Source organism: Pygoscelis adeliae, unplaced genomic scaffold (genome assembly GCF_000699105.1).
Source record: "Pygoscelis adeliae isolate BGI_AS28 unplaced genomic scaffold, ASM69910v1 Scaffold226, whole genome shotgun sequence".
In the NCBI taxonomy this organism is placed as follows: Eukaryota; Metazoa; Chordata; class Aves; order Sphenisciformes; family Spheniscidae; genus Pygoscelis; species Pygoscelis adeliae.
Genome location: NW_008824983.1, coordinates 1,471,920 through 1,490,394, shown reverse-complemented (window position 1 = coordinate 1,490,394; position 18,475 = coordinate 1,471,920). Strand labels below are relative to the sequence as shown.

General features: G+C 39.2%; 1 protein-coding gene across 1 annotated transcript in view; it reads right to left on the bottom strand.

Annotated features, from left to right (window-relative positions):
• The window catches only part of JAZF1 (JAZF zinc finger 1), a 103,446-nt gene that overhangs the window by 8,340 nt on the left and 76,631 nt on the right, over nucleotides 1-18,475 (bottom strand). Inside the window, exon 4 of the mRNA XM_009325748.1 lies at nucleotides 27-196. Within this exon, the coding sequence (XP_009324023.1) occupies nucleotides 27-196 (170 nt within the window). The remainder of the gene's footprint in view (nucleotides 1-26; nucleotides 197-18,475) is intronic.

Below are 18,475 nucleotides of genomic sequence, written 5' to 3'. Positions count from 1 at the left end.
TACGATAGGTCTGCACTACTGCTTACCTTATATCTTTTTTTACATCCAGGAACAGGACAGGCAAAAGGTTTCTCATCCCCTCCATTCATGCACATTGAACTAAGGATAGCTTCAGAGCTGATAGCACTTTCTGTAGTCCAGGACTCATCACTGTCTGATTCTTCATAGTCTACTTCCTCCTCATCGTATTCACTACCTAGAAAAGCGGGGTAGTGAGATAGATAAAACAAGAACAAATAAGAGCACAGCAAGATAACACATTCTGCATTTATTACATCAGTTACAATGACTTGTAATTTCCCCACTTTTGGCTTTGCTGGAAGACAGTGATTTTTAATTTTATAAACCTATCTTTCTTATAGTTATTTATTCCTTCATAAAGACACCAGTGGTTCTTTTTCTAATAACCAGGACAAGCATTATTAATATATCATCATCAACTGTTAACTGTGTGGCACAGAAAGTTCAAAGGACTGATTTTAAAATGCAGTTTCATTACTCCTCAAACACCAGGATCCTTCCTTCTTTCCCAGTGCCCGAACAGAAAATGTGGTTTCCCCCCCCCTGCAATTAAAGCTAATTTTAAGGCTTTTTTTTATGCAATACAATACTGAAGAGCGTAATTCTACAGATCATAAACAGTGTAAAATAATATGTTGACAAGTCCTAATGCATTTACTAGCCCTTTGGAATTAATAGGAATTATAGCACAACATTAATAAGAATTATATTGTAGCAATTATAGTTGTGAAATTCATTCCCTTGGTGTGGGGATAAATTGCATTGTGTGGCTGCCCTGAACAGACTGCATTATGTTCCAGATATGCTATGACAGCCATTTGAGCAGCTGGAGCTGAGTTTATTTATTATTTTTAATTGCAGTAACTATTAATGAAATTCTCTGAAGTTAAACGTGAAACAAGAGAAATTAGGAAAGCAGAATTCCAACTATAAAAATACAGTAAAAAAAAAAAGCCGGGGAGGGAAGAGCCCCAGCTGATTAAAAAGAAAATATATGCAGAGAGGGAGAGAGAGGGAAAGCTGAGGGAAACTTCCGTGGTGTCAGCAGGAGGTGGTGCTGTGTTTCCCCTCCCCTTTCTTCTTTCCCTTTCCCAGCTCTGCTAAATTTTATCCTTTCTGCTGAAAGATGATTTGGCTCCCAGTGCTGGAATAGCTCCCGTTATTAAAGACAGTTATGTGACACTTGCATGGCTCTATTTGCTTCCCTCATATGCCCTTTAAGTGCACGCCTCTAAGCAGCTCTACGCGCCGAGAAGAAAACGCAGACAGACGCCTCACGGCACTTTAAAGAAGAAACACCACAACTTCACAGAGAAAACCCATGCTGCAATGTACAATGGAGTCTTTGGGGTTTTTTTGCTTCTGGCAAAACTAAATACACACCTATCGTCTCAAATTTTTCCCTTTGGATTCCCCCTCCCCCAGTGCTCTCACTCAGACTCAGCACCTCTCCATCATCGAGTAAAAATGCATGTCAACTGGTAGCTGCAAGTACTCAGCACTCCTGAGCTTTAATCAGATACTGTAAGTTCGCTTACAGATGTCAGGCTATCCACGTTTCTTTCCTGTGGTTTTCATCCATACAGGGTGGTGCACAGATGAGGAAAGATGGATGGTTTCCCACCGCCAACAACTGTCGACATGAGCGCACGCACACACGCTCTGCAGCACATCTGGAAAACTCTGCCCTACTGACTGCGACTCCTTATCCCACACCGAATGAGCGAAAGCCAAAGAAAGCATTATTGACCTCTTAAAATATTTCTGAACTCTAGGAACAGTTAACCTAAAATGAAGTTAAGCGTTGTTATAGTTTAATTAACTAATAAAAAAATGGAGGCAAAACCACAACTCTGCTTCTACGATTTCCTGCCCTTGATTGTATCTTGATGGAAAAAATTCCTCAAGCTGTTCCTTTCAAACTTTTTAGCTCAGTGGGTTTTTTTTTAAGCAAATGCAACAGAAAACCCTATTGTAAATACATGTATGCACTCATAGGATGAGAAAATATACAACAATTCTAAACACTGATACCAACAATTTCTGCCATTATAATCGCCCCCCTTGTAAGCCCCCTTAAGAGGGGGTGATTTCCTCCCAAATAGGATTTTGTCCTCCCAAAGAAAACATCATTCGAGACTGTACGACATCTACTAAGGATATCACTACTTGCAAGGAGCATGCTTTTACAAAACAACAATCAGTGCTCTATAAAACTTAATATGCAATATGGTATATGAGGGAAAAGATACAGAACAATGGGGAGAAGAAGCAATCACTGCAATTATGCATTTCCACAGGTTTACCGGTACCTTCAGGGCATCCTTTTGAATTTTTTAATAACTTTGTACAGTAAGACCCAATTCTGTAACAACTTTTGCCCATGCTTCACTTATAGGCAGACACGTTGAAGGAGAGAGACAGAAGAAACCAAAACCCGTGCGTAAGCATCTGTGAGGTCAGACCATCCTTATGGTTTTCTTTTAATTAGCTTACCTGAACAAAAATTCAAGATTTTGTCTAGTATAGTCAAAAGAGTTGTTTAAACAGTATAAGCAAATGCTCCATCGTCTTAAGTTTTTAAATACAGACTCGTCACTACGGATTCTACAAATATGATGAGCTTTTTCAAGGATGAATAACTATATAAATATATATTTCTTCTTGCACAAACCAGTAATACTAACACTGCCAAGTACCTAAAAGGCATATTACTTTATACAAAACCAGAACTGCAGCCTATCACTGCGTTTATCTAACAGTGTCCTATTGAACTCAATTGCTTGTATTCTCTTAAAAAAAAAAAAAAAAAAAAAAAATTAAAAATCCCAAAATGTATTTAAGAGGGTCCCGGTATAAACAAAATGCAAAAAACTTACTGTCTTGAAAAAATCCATTAGCAATAAAAATTTATCCTTTAAATAATTATGTTGTTTCAGTTGCCATAGAAAAACAACACTGATTTAGTCAGGCTTTTAACTGATTCCGCCTCAGAATTTAATTTCCTCAGTTGTCAGTGTCTAAGAGCAGCAACCCATGCGGTGCCTCACTGATTGTGTGCAACACATCGGGAGTGGGGGGGGAGAACAAAAAGCACAACACACAGGTTGGCGCTGCCATCATAAACAGCCCCTAGATGAGGTATTTTAATTAAATACTGTAAGACCGAGGATGGTGGCTTTGCAAAGCTGTTCCCACGCCGAGCAGGAGTCCCTGGCCCTCAGCTACACGTCAGGTGTACAGACTGCAACCCGAGCCGCCGGCTGCCGCTGGCTCCTTCGGGCAGCTTGCCAGGGTACCAGCAGTGTGCTGAAGGGGAAGCACACAGCAGCGCACTTTGATCAAGATACAGCTTGCTAGCTTTCTTTTTTTTACACTTGGTTGGTGTTTCACAATAATAATTGTAAATATTGACTGAAAAAAATTAAGCACCTTTGCATCTAACCTATGGCCTGTTCCAGGGTGTAACAACTGCGTGACTTGGACAAGTATTTGCAATAACTCTTAAAAGAGAGCTCCAAGAGAGCTGGCTCACTGATCTCCGCTTGGACGTTGCAGTGCACATGGAAAACAGGACGCTCTGCTGGGGCACGCTGCCCTTCTGGGCGACTGAGCAGAGCTGTTCCTGTAGCATGTGTGCTAATGGCCTTACCGTTTCTCGTCATGCGGTACTCAAAGGAAAAATATCGGAATTAGGCTTCAGAAGTCTGAATAGTGAAAAACTCCCCCAAAAGTTAACAACACACATTTCTTTAAGATGAAGCGTCTAAATATCTGGAGGGCAAAAGGTGATAGAGAAGCACATGCTTTCAGCAAGGTGATGTTCAAATACACAATATTATTACTGTAACTAAATACTAGTTCTACAATAGGAAGAAAACTGCCTTCTCACTTCCCTCCTCTGGCAATGCTCTTTCTGAGGCTGCTTCCTAGCTAGCTCATTGCTTTTTACCATATCCAGTTTCATCATCTGGCTTTCATTCAGAGACCCTACATAATTCTACCTCAGTCTAACCTAAAACCAATGTTTTATCATCCAAATGACTCAGTAACATCTTCCTAATACTGCTCCTGCCCTCGCACGCAATTGTCCCTCCAGTCCTGGCCCACAAAGCCACTTCCCCTCTCCTCACTCCAGTGGCCCTGCCAAAAGGCTCACTTCATCTGTGCTGCCCCCAGCAGGTTAAAAAATGAACAAAACAAAACAAAGCCAAGGAAAGAATGTTATAGTTTTGGGGTTTTTTTTCTGGAATTTTCCATGCTGAGACAATGCCATTGCTCCTCAAAGAGGAGGTGGACTCCACTGGTAGAGTGGACTTGAGGTGGGCGCAGACTTGAGGTGGACACCACTGGGCACAGCTGGCATAGTATGCTGTTATCAGAGCCAGGTATTACATAAAATTACTAGTTAGGAAAAGACAGAAAACAGGGTCACAAAGTATTCCGGCAAGTTATTTCTCTTTTAATTGTTATGCTGCCTTTAAACACAACCCGTCACAAGTAAGAAGGCTGTCTGCATCACAGCACTTTGTTTGCCAAAAGTAAACACATACACGAAAAGGGATTATGATTACTGCCTGCCTCATAAGAAGTCGTTGTAGTGTGAGGAAAAGCAAAGTTGCACCACCGTAAAGCCTTGCTCTACCTCTTCTTCCAGTCATTTTTGCTATCAAAATCAGCGAGAACATCACTTAATCCTAGAGTAAAGATCTCACCTCTTGAAGCCCATCTACTACTACTTCTTTTTCCAATAGATGAAGTCAGTAATTTAAATAGCTCAGGAACATTTTGCAGAGAGTTAATCATTTAACATTCTGGAATAGACAACATCCCAGCTACACTGCTGAAAATCTTGAGCCTTATCTTTAATGTTTCTGGGGTTTTTTCGGTATTCACACCACTGTAGCCAAGATAAATTCTGCCTTTTGCGTGGGTGAATCCATTCCACCATGAGATTTAGAGAGGATTTTCTCCCTCAACTTTGAATGAATCTTGGTTCTAGCAGGTGCACATCATTTGTAGTTATGTCACTTTTTAAATCTGAAGACTTCTATACTGTGCCTTGAAATATAAAAAAGACAAAGCTGATGAAAACCAGCACAAGCTATGTGTGCCATTACAACGAATACGATCTGTCTTGACCTCTGATCAAGAACATTACGAGCTCTCTGCCTTTCTCCTCTCATGAAGAAAAACAAACCCAAAACATCCTTGCCAATTATTTTTGTGACCAGAAAGCATACATTTAAGTATACAATGAATAACTATGAGCAAATAGCTTACTGCAGTGGGAACCAACATCGCTAGTGTCACTGAAAGTTCATGGTAATTCCAATGATCTCTCATAAAAATTCAGCTTCACACATTGTCCCGTGCGGGAGCTGCAGTTTGTATTTCATAGAAACAGTTTTATGACAGCACTTCTTATGTTAAGAAGTTTGCATTCCCATATACTGTGACAGCTTCCTTGATAAAAAAAAGTAAATTATTAATATTATGTGAATTTTGGTCTAACACTAAAGCACATTTATGGGTTTGTCAGACTTCTTCCCTCTGTGCCCATGGATGCACAGTCTCCTCCATGCTCACCAGCAAGGAGAACGTTCCCACAGCTGATACTCACTGCTGACCTAAAGACGTATCAAGTAATTAAAAATGAAATATTCTTCCTTTATATAAAGCACAGGAAATAAATGCTAGGGGCAATGAAATACAAAACAGTTAAATAACATGCATCATGGCTGCTATGCAAGTCTTTAGTCTAGAAGCTGTAGCAGGACTCTCTCAGCTGTGAGCTGGTATGGGTGGCACAATGCATTGGCTCTGCAAACTCAGGCAACAAATTTCAGACACTGGATCATCCAAACAGACTAAGCCAGGGTTTTTCCTTTGCTTCCTTGCTTGTTTGGGGGGCAGGGGGAGAAGGTGACTGAGAGGACAGAAAGTGTTTTTCGGCCTTTGTGAAAGGTCCATTCAGATTAATTTCTTGTATTTTCAAAAATACTTTTATCATTCATGTCCACAAAGATGATGTAAACATGTATGTAATACAACTGAAGAAAACCCAGGGTAGTTTAAACAGAGCACTGTGTAGCACTACAGACAGTGGTATTTTCTAAGATTGCAAGTTCAATTCCAGTGTTTGCATTAAGCACCTACATAAAGCGAGCACTACGGTCACCATGGTGAAGGCTGGAGCCTTTTTTCAGCCAACGGGCGCAAGCACATGCAGTTAAAAGTTTTCTCTCTTATCCCAGTAAATATCTCTGAACCTCGTTCCTGGGAGAGGAGAGGCAAATCTGTTTTCAAAGCCAACTGCATGCTTGGCAGCTCTGCTGTCACTCGCGGGAGCTGCTTGAGATGGTTACGGTTTGTCAAATGGGCACTTGCCAAGGCTGGCAGAGACCTCCATCCCTCTGCACGATCACAAAAGAGCCATCAGAATAACAATTGCAACTTATTATTGTCTTGGCCTTGTGCCGAGCGGGGGGGCGGTGCAGGGCATGTCCTGCTGGCTGCTGCCAGCCCCCACGCAGCAGGTCCCACGGGCTGTGTGGTCTGCGGTGGTTGCTGCCAGGCTGCTCTCACACACACTCGCGCCAGGAGCACGTCCCTTGTCTTGCACTTCAGCAGGTGCTGCTGCCAGCATCCTACTCCTCCTCATGACGCTAGTCAGAGCAGGATTCGGCCAGAAAAATGTCTTCTGAAGAAACCACCCTTCCTTCCAGTCCTCTCCTAGCTCAGCTCAAGTATCAAGCAATAAATAATGGGCTGTTTAGGAACTATTACTACTCAGAAGAACTAATTTTCTATTGTCTCTGGCTGAAGCAAGGCTCAGTTAGCAAATAAGCACCAAAAGAATTTCAAAAATGTACCTCATGTAACAATGTGACTACGGATTCAAATACAAACAGCAATATGGTTTTTAACATTATTTTTACGCACAAGGTACTTAAAAGCCCTAGCGAAAATAAGTTAGACAAAAAAATACTTGTTTGTTTGCACCATTTGAAGAGTAGCTTTCAGCCAGTAGGGTCTCCTATACCCAAGGAGGGAACATTTAAGGAAGCAAGGAATAGGTAGATGTTTCTGGACATCCTCTACCCTCACAGTCACCACAGAAATGGCAACTGTAACTTGCACAGTCACAGAGACAGTCTGAAAAGATACTGTCCACAGCTATTCTGGAAGGTGGTACCTCAAACAGGATGAACCCACAAGTAGTTATGCACCCAACCCCCAGATAACCTTGGTGTTTTAAATGAAATGGTAGATGGGTCGATTCCAACATTTCAAATCACCTTTAGTTATCATTTAAATGCTCAGTCTAAGCTTCTGCTGAACTTTCAGTGACTGAAAACGTATTCAATTACAAGGTTTGAATCCACTTTGGAAAGCACGCAAACGCTTCCGATCCTATAGGTAAAACATAGAACCAAATACACTGTATTTTGCTATAGAATTATTTCAGCTGAGCTAGCCTATATGGAAAACCACCCTAAAATCCTGGAGGTAAAGCTAAAATGATAAAGGTACAAAATAAACATACAGGTTTTTATTTAAAGTACTATTAGTATGACATTAGTATTATATATTCTTATTCACTGTCAGTAAAATTGGGAACTATTTACATATGAGATCTGCTCACCATTTTGGGCTACAAGAGAAACAGAACTAATAACACTCAGGTTAAAAAAAAATAGTCCTCCAGAGCCAATATAGGGGTTGGTGGAGCAGAGGGACTCCATCTGGCCTTAGGAGCAATTGTGTGCCATTTTCTATCTTGATACAGCTGTATCTCGATATCAGTATATCAAAGAACAGTCTTTAAAACTAAAACACAGAAAATCCCAATCCAGAGATTATAAATCCACTAAAAGGAGCTTGCACACCTATATAAGCAGATATGTTACAACTTACTGAGTGCATAAATGTATGCAAATAAAACATACATGTAATAACCTAAACAAGAAAAAAATTTTCTCCACTTCCAATTACTTACGAAACAGCAACTAATCACAAAAACATGCATGTAAAGAACCGATTCTGGAAAAAACAGTCAACTGATACCACGGCATGTGTTTTGTAGAACAGGACTTTCTGAGAATGCTGCAAAGGTGCTAAAGCAAATTGTTATAATGTCACTGCACAATGTGCTGTTGAGGTTTTATGGTCACACTGCGCCAATAGTCTCGGGAAGTTATTTTGCATTCTTATATAAACTTTTTTTCCCAATCCTATTTTCCACAAAAAAGGGCTTTCAATAATGTACAATCTTCTGTTTATACATAGTACAGGAAAAACACGATAAACCCAAGAACACAATCTCTACTTTAAACATATTTTAAAACTAGATTTCTACAACTTCATGTAAACAAGAATAAGCTGTTAAACACTCACCAAAAAAGAGCATAACCTTCCTGTAATTAAATGGCAGTGTTTTACACGGCACTTTTTTAAAATCATGAAAATAAAAAAAGTAAATAAATAAATCAATCCAGCAGACCCCTCCCAACTTGAGGCTTAACCTGCAAATTAATGTAACAGTAATAAAACCTATGCCAGCTGGAATCCTTTCTTTCTCTGGCTTTGGCATGAGCAGCAAGAGCAGGTATATGTTTGAAGAAAAACAAAGTAGGACATTTTCCACCTTTAGTCACAGGATGTTAATTGAACTCTGGCAAATGTTTAAAGATATTCTCAAAATGTTCAAGAAGGAATTAAAACCAGTTGGGGCTGGGAAAAAGAAACAATCCATCCTTCTTCCCCCCTCCTCTCTCCCAAACATCTGTTCCAAACTTATACTCCAAAAACCACAGCGAAGAACAGTCATAATTAATGTTATTTTGGCTTTTTAGTCACTAGGCCTGCATTCTGAGGTTAGAAATACAAAAATACAAGTTCAGGGCACTACTACTGTACTTAAGGACTCTCCTGATGCCTATAACAAAAAGGTAGTTTTTCTTTTCTCTTCTTTTCCCCTTTTTTCATAAAAAAGAAGAAAAAAATAGAAACGGTATCAGGAAACAGTTTCATGTTTAAGATAAAGGTTTACAATAAAAAGTACCTACATAAATGAAATACAGTTTATGAAGCTATGAAAATACATTTGAGACGTGTTTTATAACATTGCGTTAAACATGCTTTACAGCTGTACAAAAGCTATTCAGCCACTTACAGTACAGGCCATAAAACTGCTAATGCACACAGTCCTTACCCACCCCGCGTGCTGTGCGCTTTGCCTTCATCAGCGCACAAACCCAGCAAGGATGCACCGAGCTACGACCAGGCTCCAATCCAAGGAATTGCTATCACTGTGTAGGTAGCACTCACTACATGAGGAGTGCCACTGATTTCAGCAGGCTTCAGCTACATGGGGATTTCCAAGATGCTTCTGGGCCAGACCTTAGACCCTCACGTGTGAACAGGCTGAATCATGCCAAAGGGATCCCACGGCAGGCTGCCCATGGAGGACCAGGGTGTGGCAGAGCTGCAGAGACCCAGGGCAGCTCAGTGCTCTTTCAGCAGCTTCGGGCCGAGGGAATTTCATGCTTATGAGCCCCAGGAGGGTTACAAACCCCTGACCAACAACGAGGGAGGCAATGGCAGATTCTCCACTTCAATGCACTGAAGGGCAGGAGGATTTATTTTGCACGAAAATATACTTAACACTTCTCTCTACCTGCTTTTAAATGCTCTGACCATCTAGATTTAAGAAACTCCATCAGTATAATTTGAAAGATAGCCCTAATGACAATACTCAGAATTACCAGTAAGGACTAAAAAGCCTATCGATTACTGAGCCAGAATCAAGGCTTTTGTCATCCTGCCTACGCACAAAATCTACAGGAAAGATGTTATGTTTTTTAATTAATCCTACTTCGTGTTTCTGAGAAAGAAGTGCATTTTTAACACCTAAATGTAAGAACACATTCAGTGGGGAGTCGTGTCTCCTCTCTCTTTTTTAAAAACAAAGATTCTGATAAAATAAAATCTGCACTGTGCCTGGGTATGCTGTCACAAACCTTTCTTTGAGGCTATCACTGTTTCAATCAGGTGCGCCAAACTTATGTTAGCAGGTGTGAGTTGTTTCAGACGATATATCACTGAAGTTGAAATGAAAGTACTTTTCAAGTTGTTATTTTCCATTGCTCCTTGGCTTCTTGTATCCTTTGGCATTAGAGGCAGAAGTGCTGAGAAACTGCCGTGAATGATGCTGTCTGACTATATATGGAAAAACCTTACAAGAAGGAGCCTGTGCTAGCATGGACAAAGCACCAGGCTTCGTCTTCAGCAAGAATTAGGGTAGTATCTTTCACCTGCCAGGCCACAAGCGCTAAAAAGACAAGAGAATATGTAGTTTTGGGGTCCGCAAATGTTTCACAGCCTTTAGCTCACCTGGTAATACAAGAGAGCTACAAACCACCCTGTTCTTCCTAGAATTTTACATCATTTTGATGATCATGTACTGGCTAACATCGACTCACAATACACCATTTCCCCTGTGAAATAAACCTCTCTGTGTTTTAAGTCATCGAGTGTGAAATGGTACGTTAGTCCTTGCTTTTTTCTACTTCTGATTTGCTTTGGCTACAGCGCAAGGAAAACTCAAACATTTGCTTAAGTTTCACCATCTTCAGCACACTGAAGTGCTGGCCTAAATAAGTATGCTTTTTCTGCTAGGCACTGTAAAAACTCCTTGAAAACTGTAACTGCTTTCAGTATGCAGACACATAGCACTAGTATAGCTAAAGCGATTTTTTTCAGTTCTCGAGGCACTACAATGGTACAAATAAATCCCGCTCAATCTTGCAGTGTAGTATTTTTAATATGCATATATGTATATATATGTGCATGTACATAGGCATGATTTAAACAAGCGCCTAAAAGTTCCATGTGCCCAACTACAGTTTCCAACTTTCTGAAAAACATTTGTGCTTTCAGTTAGTAATTTTCAAGGTAATTAGCAGATTACTTCTAAAGTTAAATAGTAAAAAAACCCCAACAACAAACAAACAAACCCTTCCACCAATTGGCCTTTGCAGTATAAACACACAAACATGAATGCCGTCATTGTTACCCAGAACCACTGAAGTTCCTTTTTGAGTGTCAAGCTATTCCTACATTAAACCAATTACGCCACAAGCTGTGAAAGGCAGGCACAATGTGCTTTCTACAAAATGTGTATTTTTTACACATTTGGAGGAAGAAATGTCCACGTACAGTGGGTGTGCTTCTACACCAAAAAAAAATCACAAATTAACACAGAGATAATCTTTACTTTAAGCTTATTGTACATTTTCTGTTCTCGACTCTGTTAAAAAAGGTTTGCCAGCTTAGACTACTACGATGGGGATTATAAAACAGTTCCTGTGCTTGGAAGTACGTGAAATCTACAAGCCATGTTTCTATTGCTGCTTTTTAGCTCAAAACCCAAAACTAGTGATGATTTTATAAGTTGCTATAGTCTAGACAACTCGGTTACTTTTCAATTAAATTGTTCCTTGGGGAGAGTACTGTGAAAATTCCCATACAATTAATTACAGGTATGTGCAACTAAAATACAATTCTACAGCACAGTAGCTTTACAATTGCCGATGCAATTTATGTCTGTATCAAACAAGAATGCTCTGAAGGGGCTGGGAAGACCAAGTACAACACACGGGAGGTTACACGTAAAGCTACCTGTAGCGAGCGAGATGAGATAAATAAGACGCAATGCTAAATTTTTGATGTGCCTTCTCCTCTGGCAAGATTCAGAGTTCTACTGGAAAGCACAAAATCTGATAACTGATTCAATCTTCCCAGAACATATTTTTATAGCAAACTGGGCTCAACACGTTTTTACTGCCAAGTTAAAGAGCAAATGAGAAATTTAACAGAATTATAAGGGAAATGCACCCATAAAGCAGGAAAAGGAAGAAAAACAGAAAATGCAAAGGAAAGCTATGAGAAGAATTGTGATAAAAAAAAGAAAAAGCCTTCACGTATTTTACCCTCACAGCACAGCCCTATTTTCCCCCATCAGCTATTTTTACCTCAGTCTTACTTTCCTCTATATACACTTACAAATGGCCTTTTAACTGTGGAAGTAATTTCAATTGTTATAAGCACCACTTTAAAATAACGTCATTTTGTGAATGTAGTGTAGGCCTTTTTGTACTTAAGTTATAAGTTAGTTTAGGATGGAGTTAACAAAAGGATTAAGCAGGGGAGGTTATCATGGTATGTGTCCTTGTGAAAACCATAGAAAAGGTTACTTACAGGAGAATCCCCATCATTTTGCTCCATCTTTACAAGGTTACAGCCTTGGATCAGTGGGAATCCCAAAACCTCTGAAAAAGTAAGATGCTCATGGGTTGTGTTGGCTTATCTAGCACAGCCCTGCAGAAATACTCCAGGATCCGTACCCCAAAGCTACAGGACTTTGAAAGAACTGAAGTCATGTGCTTGGGGCCCTATGCTCCTTGCAAACACTTAACCGATACTCCTCTCTCACCTGGTCCATCCGCACTGAAAGAGGTGGCCTTTGAGGAGTCCCAAACCCACTGTAAAACAAACCAGATAACTCCTGTAAGGCAAATGGGGGCTGGGGTTTGCAGAGTCCTTAAAAACTCCAGTTTTACCTAGGAGACAAAAAAAAAAGGACACCATGGCCTCCCTTGTAAGAGAAATAGCCATCAAGCCTGGGCCAACTCTCATCCTTCTTTTATGGTCCAGACAAACTGCAGAGCAGGTACCCAGGTAATCACACAGCTAGATTTCAATAAATGGCACGTAACAAAATGGTACAAAGGAGAAAAATCAAGATACTCTTTGGTAGATCAAAGATAAAAATGAAATAACTTAAATAGGAAAGTTCGGTCTGTAAACACTTGTCCTGTTTAGATTTCTTAGGCAATATCTCTCCCCCCTTTCCTTTCTGCACACGTATTCCACTTCCCCTTCTGACTCTTGACCCTCAGCAACACCTTGGTGCTAGAGCCCCCTCCACGCTCCTACAGGATGTTATTGTTTATCAAGTTTATCTCCAACGGTGTATATGAGAAACTAATCTGTCGCTGGAAGTTACTTATTGCCACTGCTTTATCAGAATTCCACGAAAACCGATCAAGAAAACAGGAGCAACAAGAGTTACAGCAGTCTGCTGGTGGTCCCTCCAGCTGCTTCGGAACATCAACATACAGTTACTTCCATACGATCTAGGTGTACTTGGAAATCACTGAGACACCAATTTGTGCAGGTTTGACTAAAATAATGTTCTTGGTCTTCATGATAATTTCAAGCTGTTTGATTTGGGGCTATAAGTTAGTAATTATTATTTGCCATGCAGTCACGCCCAAGATATAGAACAGCACTGTTGCTGTGCATGCAATACGGGATCATCTTTGCTCCACAGATCCTCCAAGCTTAAGTTTCAGTATGTTCTGGGAACGTAATTCGTTCGGTTTGGTTTGGCTTTGTCAGCGAGTAACCAGTATAATACATACTCTTGCATCTGTAAGGAACCTGGACAGCCACCTGACAGCAGATGACTGCTAGAAAAAAAGAGATCGATTTCTGAAGCACTTAGCCAGGCACAGTGACGAGCACTTGAGCATTTTTCACTCTGGATTACTGGAAGAAAGAGCTGAATATGTATGAGGTTAAAGCCTGGCTCCCTACAAGGGGAATGTGGCATCTAGCTCTGAAAAAACAACATCTTTTAGCTGTTGCTGGGAACAAATCCCACCTGTGCTAAGAGAACCCCTATAGGAAATAATTGCACTTTTACTTATTATTTTTCATTGTTATTGGAAACCTCCTAGTATAGCTTTATTCCTTAAGGCAGAAACTAGAAACTACCACAGATTTTACTTACTATTCATGCCCAGTCACGACCACAGCCAAAAGCTCATGTTAAAATCTCATACCATGTCTAAGCACACACATATATTATAGTTAAGTCATATGTTGATCAACTGTTTTGCACAATGCCATTCATTATTTTTTTAATTATTATTTACGTATTTATTTTTTACAAGAACACCCATAAGGCTCTGTTAGAATAGGTGCCTCAGACTGCTAAATGCTGGGCAAACATATGTATATATTAATTAGTGTGCGGGATTAATATAGGCCCCCAAACCTGCAATTAGATGGAACCACTTTGGCTCCAATAATTATAAAGAAAGTTCTCTTTCGTCATTTGCACAGAAATGTGAAATCCTGGCACCAGTGAAGTCCCTCGGAGGGAAGTTTTGCCACAGACCACAATACAGTTGCCTCAAGATATTTTATCATAGATTTTATCGTACCTTGCAGGCCTGAAATATCAAATGCATTCAGACAAACTTTCATTATGTTGGAGAACAGAATTTGGTCTTCATTTTGTGAAGTACGGCTTAGTTATTTGCCCATACTGTTTATACAAGAGTGGGTCTATATATCTCATTTTTAATAAAAACACAGCATACAAGTTCTTCAGTCTCTGAACAGGCAATTAAGCAAGTAGAAACTTCTGTCAATCTGAACAACTAATGAGATGGTTCCTCAGACATCTGAAAGTATGTTTTTTCAAGCTCCAGTAGAACTTGGTTGATTCGTGCTTTACTATGCTAGACACCCCATAAGTCAAACACACAAAAATGTGGCACTCTCAGCCCACTTCTCGGCAACAATTTAATACAAGAGCCCTGGGATTTGATCTCATATTTCTACTTTTCATTATTTTTTTGATTACATCTGCATGACACTACACTACATTAACATAAGGTGTAATAATTAAACCTAAGCATTTACAATACGCTAACGCAGGTGAAGAGTTTTTGAAGTGAATGGTTAAAGTTAGGCTTCTGTGCATACATAAATTCTTGAGCTTGCAACTCTGCAAGTGCAGAATACTTCATTCCAGTCTGACAAAAAGCTTGTTATGTGCTCAAAGTCAGGCATTCACCTCCTCAGTGAGTATTAGGTGCTTAACGTTAATCATGTGCTTAAGTGCATGTGACCTGAATTTGTAGCATGATTTTCAAAAAGCCAAACGTGTACTTGTTTCCGCTGACTTGTCCTGACTCCCAAATTTAATGTCAAGCACCTTTAAAATCTTAATCGAAGACTATTTTGCAGTGCACTATCCTTAGAAAAAGAAGCTCACCACAAAAGAGCAAGCTCTTTCTAGCTGTAGCAGTATTGAGCCGATCTGCATTGCCCAAAGAAAAAGCTGTTGCAGATTATCAAATGAATAGCGGATTTAATGGTTCACAGTCGGCTCTGATTCAACCTAACATGGTGTTCAGAAATGCCACCTGCTGACAGAAGCCAAAGAGATTCTGATATAAATAGTTCTGCTACACATTCAGATTAATTTGGCTATGTATTAATAGCACATCCATAAACAAAAAAAGTTTGAGCACCTAACTCCTCCTCCTCTCAGTCCTCAATTCATTTGGGGGGGACCCATGTTATTTTACATTTCTGCTGTCCACTTTAAACTTACAAAGTAGCTTAGCTGAGCAGATCTCTTTTTCTTGCTGGATTCTATTTAATGTGCTGTTATAGCACTCTGCATAACAGCTGTCTGTGCCATATGATTACTTCATTGTTGAAAGCATAACATATGGAAACTGTACTGAAATGTTAGCTGCTTTGATACCTACGAAGAGGAATGAGCTTTTGCATTACAAGACAATGCATTTTTTAAACAATCTGAAGTAACAAAAATTAAACACACATTTAGAATCTAAACCATATTGGTTTCCAGCATGCCTGTTACTCTGTTTCAATGCCCAATTCCAATGGCTGGTTACTATAGTGTTTTTGATTGCTATTACCAGCAAACAATGGGTAGTTTTCTTTCAACTTTTGCATTCTTGGAAAAGGAAAGGTAATAGATTCAAGAGGCAAGAGGAGGCCCTTGGGATTCCTTCATGAGATATCCATGAAGGCAAATGCTATACAGCAGAATTATAGGAACGGTATCTCACGTCATTGAGATAACATTACTTGAGATAACAGAGGTTTATTGGGAAAACTCATAAAGTGCCACACAGTGCTTTGCTTCCCAAAATCAAACCTCCCACAACAGACAAGTCCTTAATGGACCAGAAGCAAGGTGGATCCTTACAGATTCATTTCTGAGTCCCAACTGCCTTTGGCAGGAAGAGAAAGGAGATCTTTAGTTGTAACATGCAGATTTTCCTCCCCTGTAAATTAGTCACCCATAGAAGGAACAATGAAACTCTAAATTATTTCATCAGTAGCAAGAACACTCGTTAACACAAGAAGGAAGCTGCAATTTTTTGGTCACTGTTTTGCCAGTAGTTGCATCTGAATCCTGAACAAAATCCAGCTGAATAAGAGAAAAGATTAGTAGTCTGAGTTGTAAGAATCTATTAATTTTCTTGAATAGAAGTTTATATACACACTATTTTAATCTTAGAAGCTATTCCCTAATGATGTAAATGGGACACAATTCTCTTAAATTTAGTTTGTTAACTAAACCTACAACAACACAAACATGTTTAAAATCATTGTAGATATTTAAGAATGCAGTCACACTAGATATCAAAAGTACTTCTAATTACACCAGGCTCTGAAAATACACACTAGGTGAAAACAGAATTTTTTTCATTGAAAATATATTGAATTTCACTTTCTGTCTTTAAGTAACGTATTATATAAAGTCTTGGTTCACCACTAGTATGATTTATTAGAAAAAAATGGCCCATTTCACATGATATGTTCTAACTGGCTGAAACAGTGTTGCTTTAGGATTACTGACACAGCTACAAAGTGGTCTTGATTTCAGTTTAAGAATATGCTCTAGATACCTAAAAAACTACTCAAGTTACTATAGATCTACTAAATCATCATTCAAATAGTATCCTCGGATGGTAAATGTAATGGTTTCTACATCAATAGTACTAACTTGAAAGCCTCAGTCACAGATTTTTAAGTCTTAAAATATTGCTGTACTGAATTTTTAGGCGTATTTGATTACAGTATCACTGTTTAGATCTTAGATTCCTTAAGGTTAAGGCCAATCCTACAAAGTATTTTTTACTCCAAATTAAAATTAATTAATTATTACTTTCATGTTTTACTAGAAAGAAAAAAAAAGAGAGATTGAAAAGTTAGGTATTTTCTGCGGGTAGAAAATGGGGTCACTTTTGTAAATACTGAGATTGGGCTAGTGGAAATTTCAAGGAAGTTTGCTATATTAAGGGAAGGTAAAATCTTTCAAATGTAGTCAATCAAAAATGACTGCACAAATATGACTCCCCAGAAAGGCATTTATCCTAATTAATAAGATAAACCAATAGTTAGTCACCTACTTAAATGACAGCTGCAAATCAAAATGGGACTTGCCAATTCTCTCATGGGGTCAGCTATGACCACCCATGAAAACTTCACTCTTTCATCTCCTTTACAAGTGGAAGGACTGACAGATGGCCGCAGCTATTGCAGCCAACCATAGCATCCTCCATGCTCGCTGCCAGGACTGGCTGCCATCCGCTGCCCAACACGATCGGGCAGTAAGTAGGTCTATAAACCTATTAAAACAGCATAAATGTTATAACTTGTAATCTATTAAAATCAAAATAAACAGGAAAGGAGGTCTGAGAGCCAGTTTCTTCAGAGCAAAATGTAATGCTAATTATGAGGTTTTCAAATAGTGCAGCTTTTTTTGGGGGGTGGGCAAGACCTAGGGTTGAGCCATTAAAAAGCTAGTTGGTAGTATTAAACTCTTGCTTTAGGATTTATAAGAGGGCCAAAAATTCACTCCAGGCTGAAATTTACTATCCCAGGCCTGGAATCGTTTAAAAAAAAAAGTTGTCATAAATATGGAAGAAAAACCAAACAAACACAAAACAGTGGTTTCAGATGCTTTTTGGCACTCCTTCAATGCCAAAGTGGCTTTATTTTTTTTTTTTTTTTTTTAAGTCTGAGACTCGTTACTATGAATTACTTTTGTAACTAAAATTGGGACCAGGTTATTTGAATAATGAATTACCAATAAGTTACTATCACTGAATCTTTTTTAAAGCTTTTCAGTATGAGGAGATATCATAGTTTTCACAAAGGAATGTCAATGCTCTGACTTACACTCAAAAGCCAGGAAGTTAGGGGTGGAAATTTAATCTGTGAGCCACACAGATGTACGAAAACATTTAAAAAATTAACAGCGTATGTTAAAGATGCAATGTCAGCCCAATTTTTATCCATAACTAGACTTCATTAGTTTTGTGGGTTTAAAATTGACATTTAAAAATAAAGGCAACATAAGTTTTTGTGACCTAATTGAGCGCTCCTTAAATAAAGAGATATTTTAATGTTTGCAGACTGTTAACATCTTTCCAAAATAAGCTATGTGCTGGTGCTACTTAGCTATATTTCCCTATCACCCTAAGGAGTCTGTATTGCTGATGGAAGCCATTTCTTTTGCTAAATCCCACCTGCGAACTCTAACAGG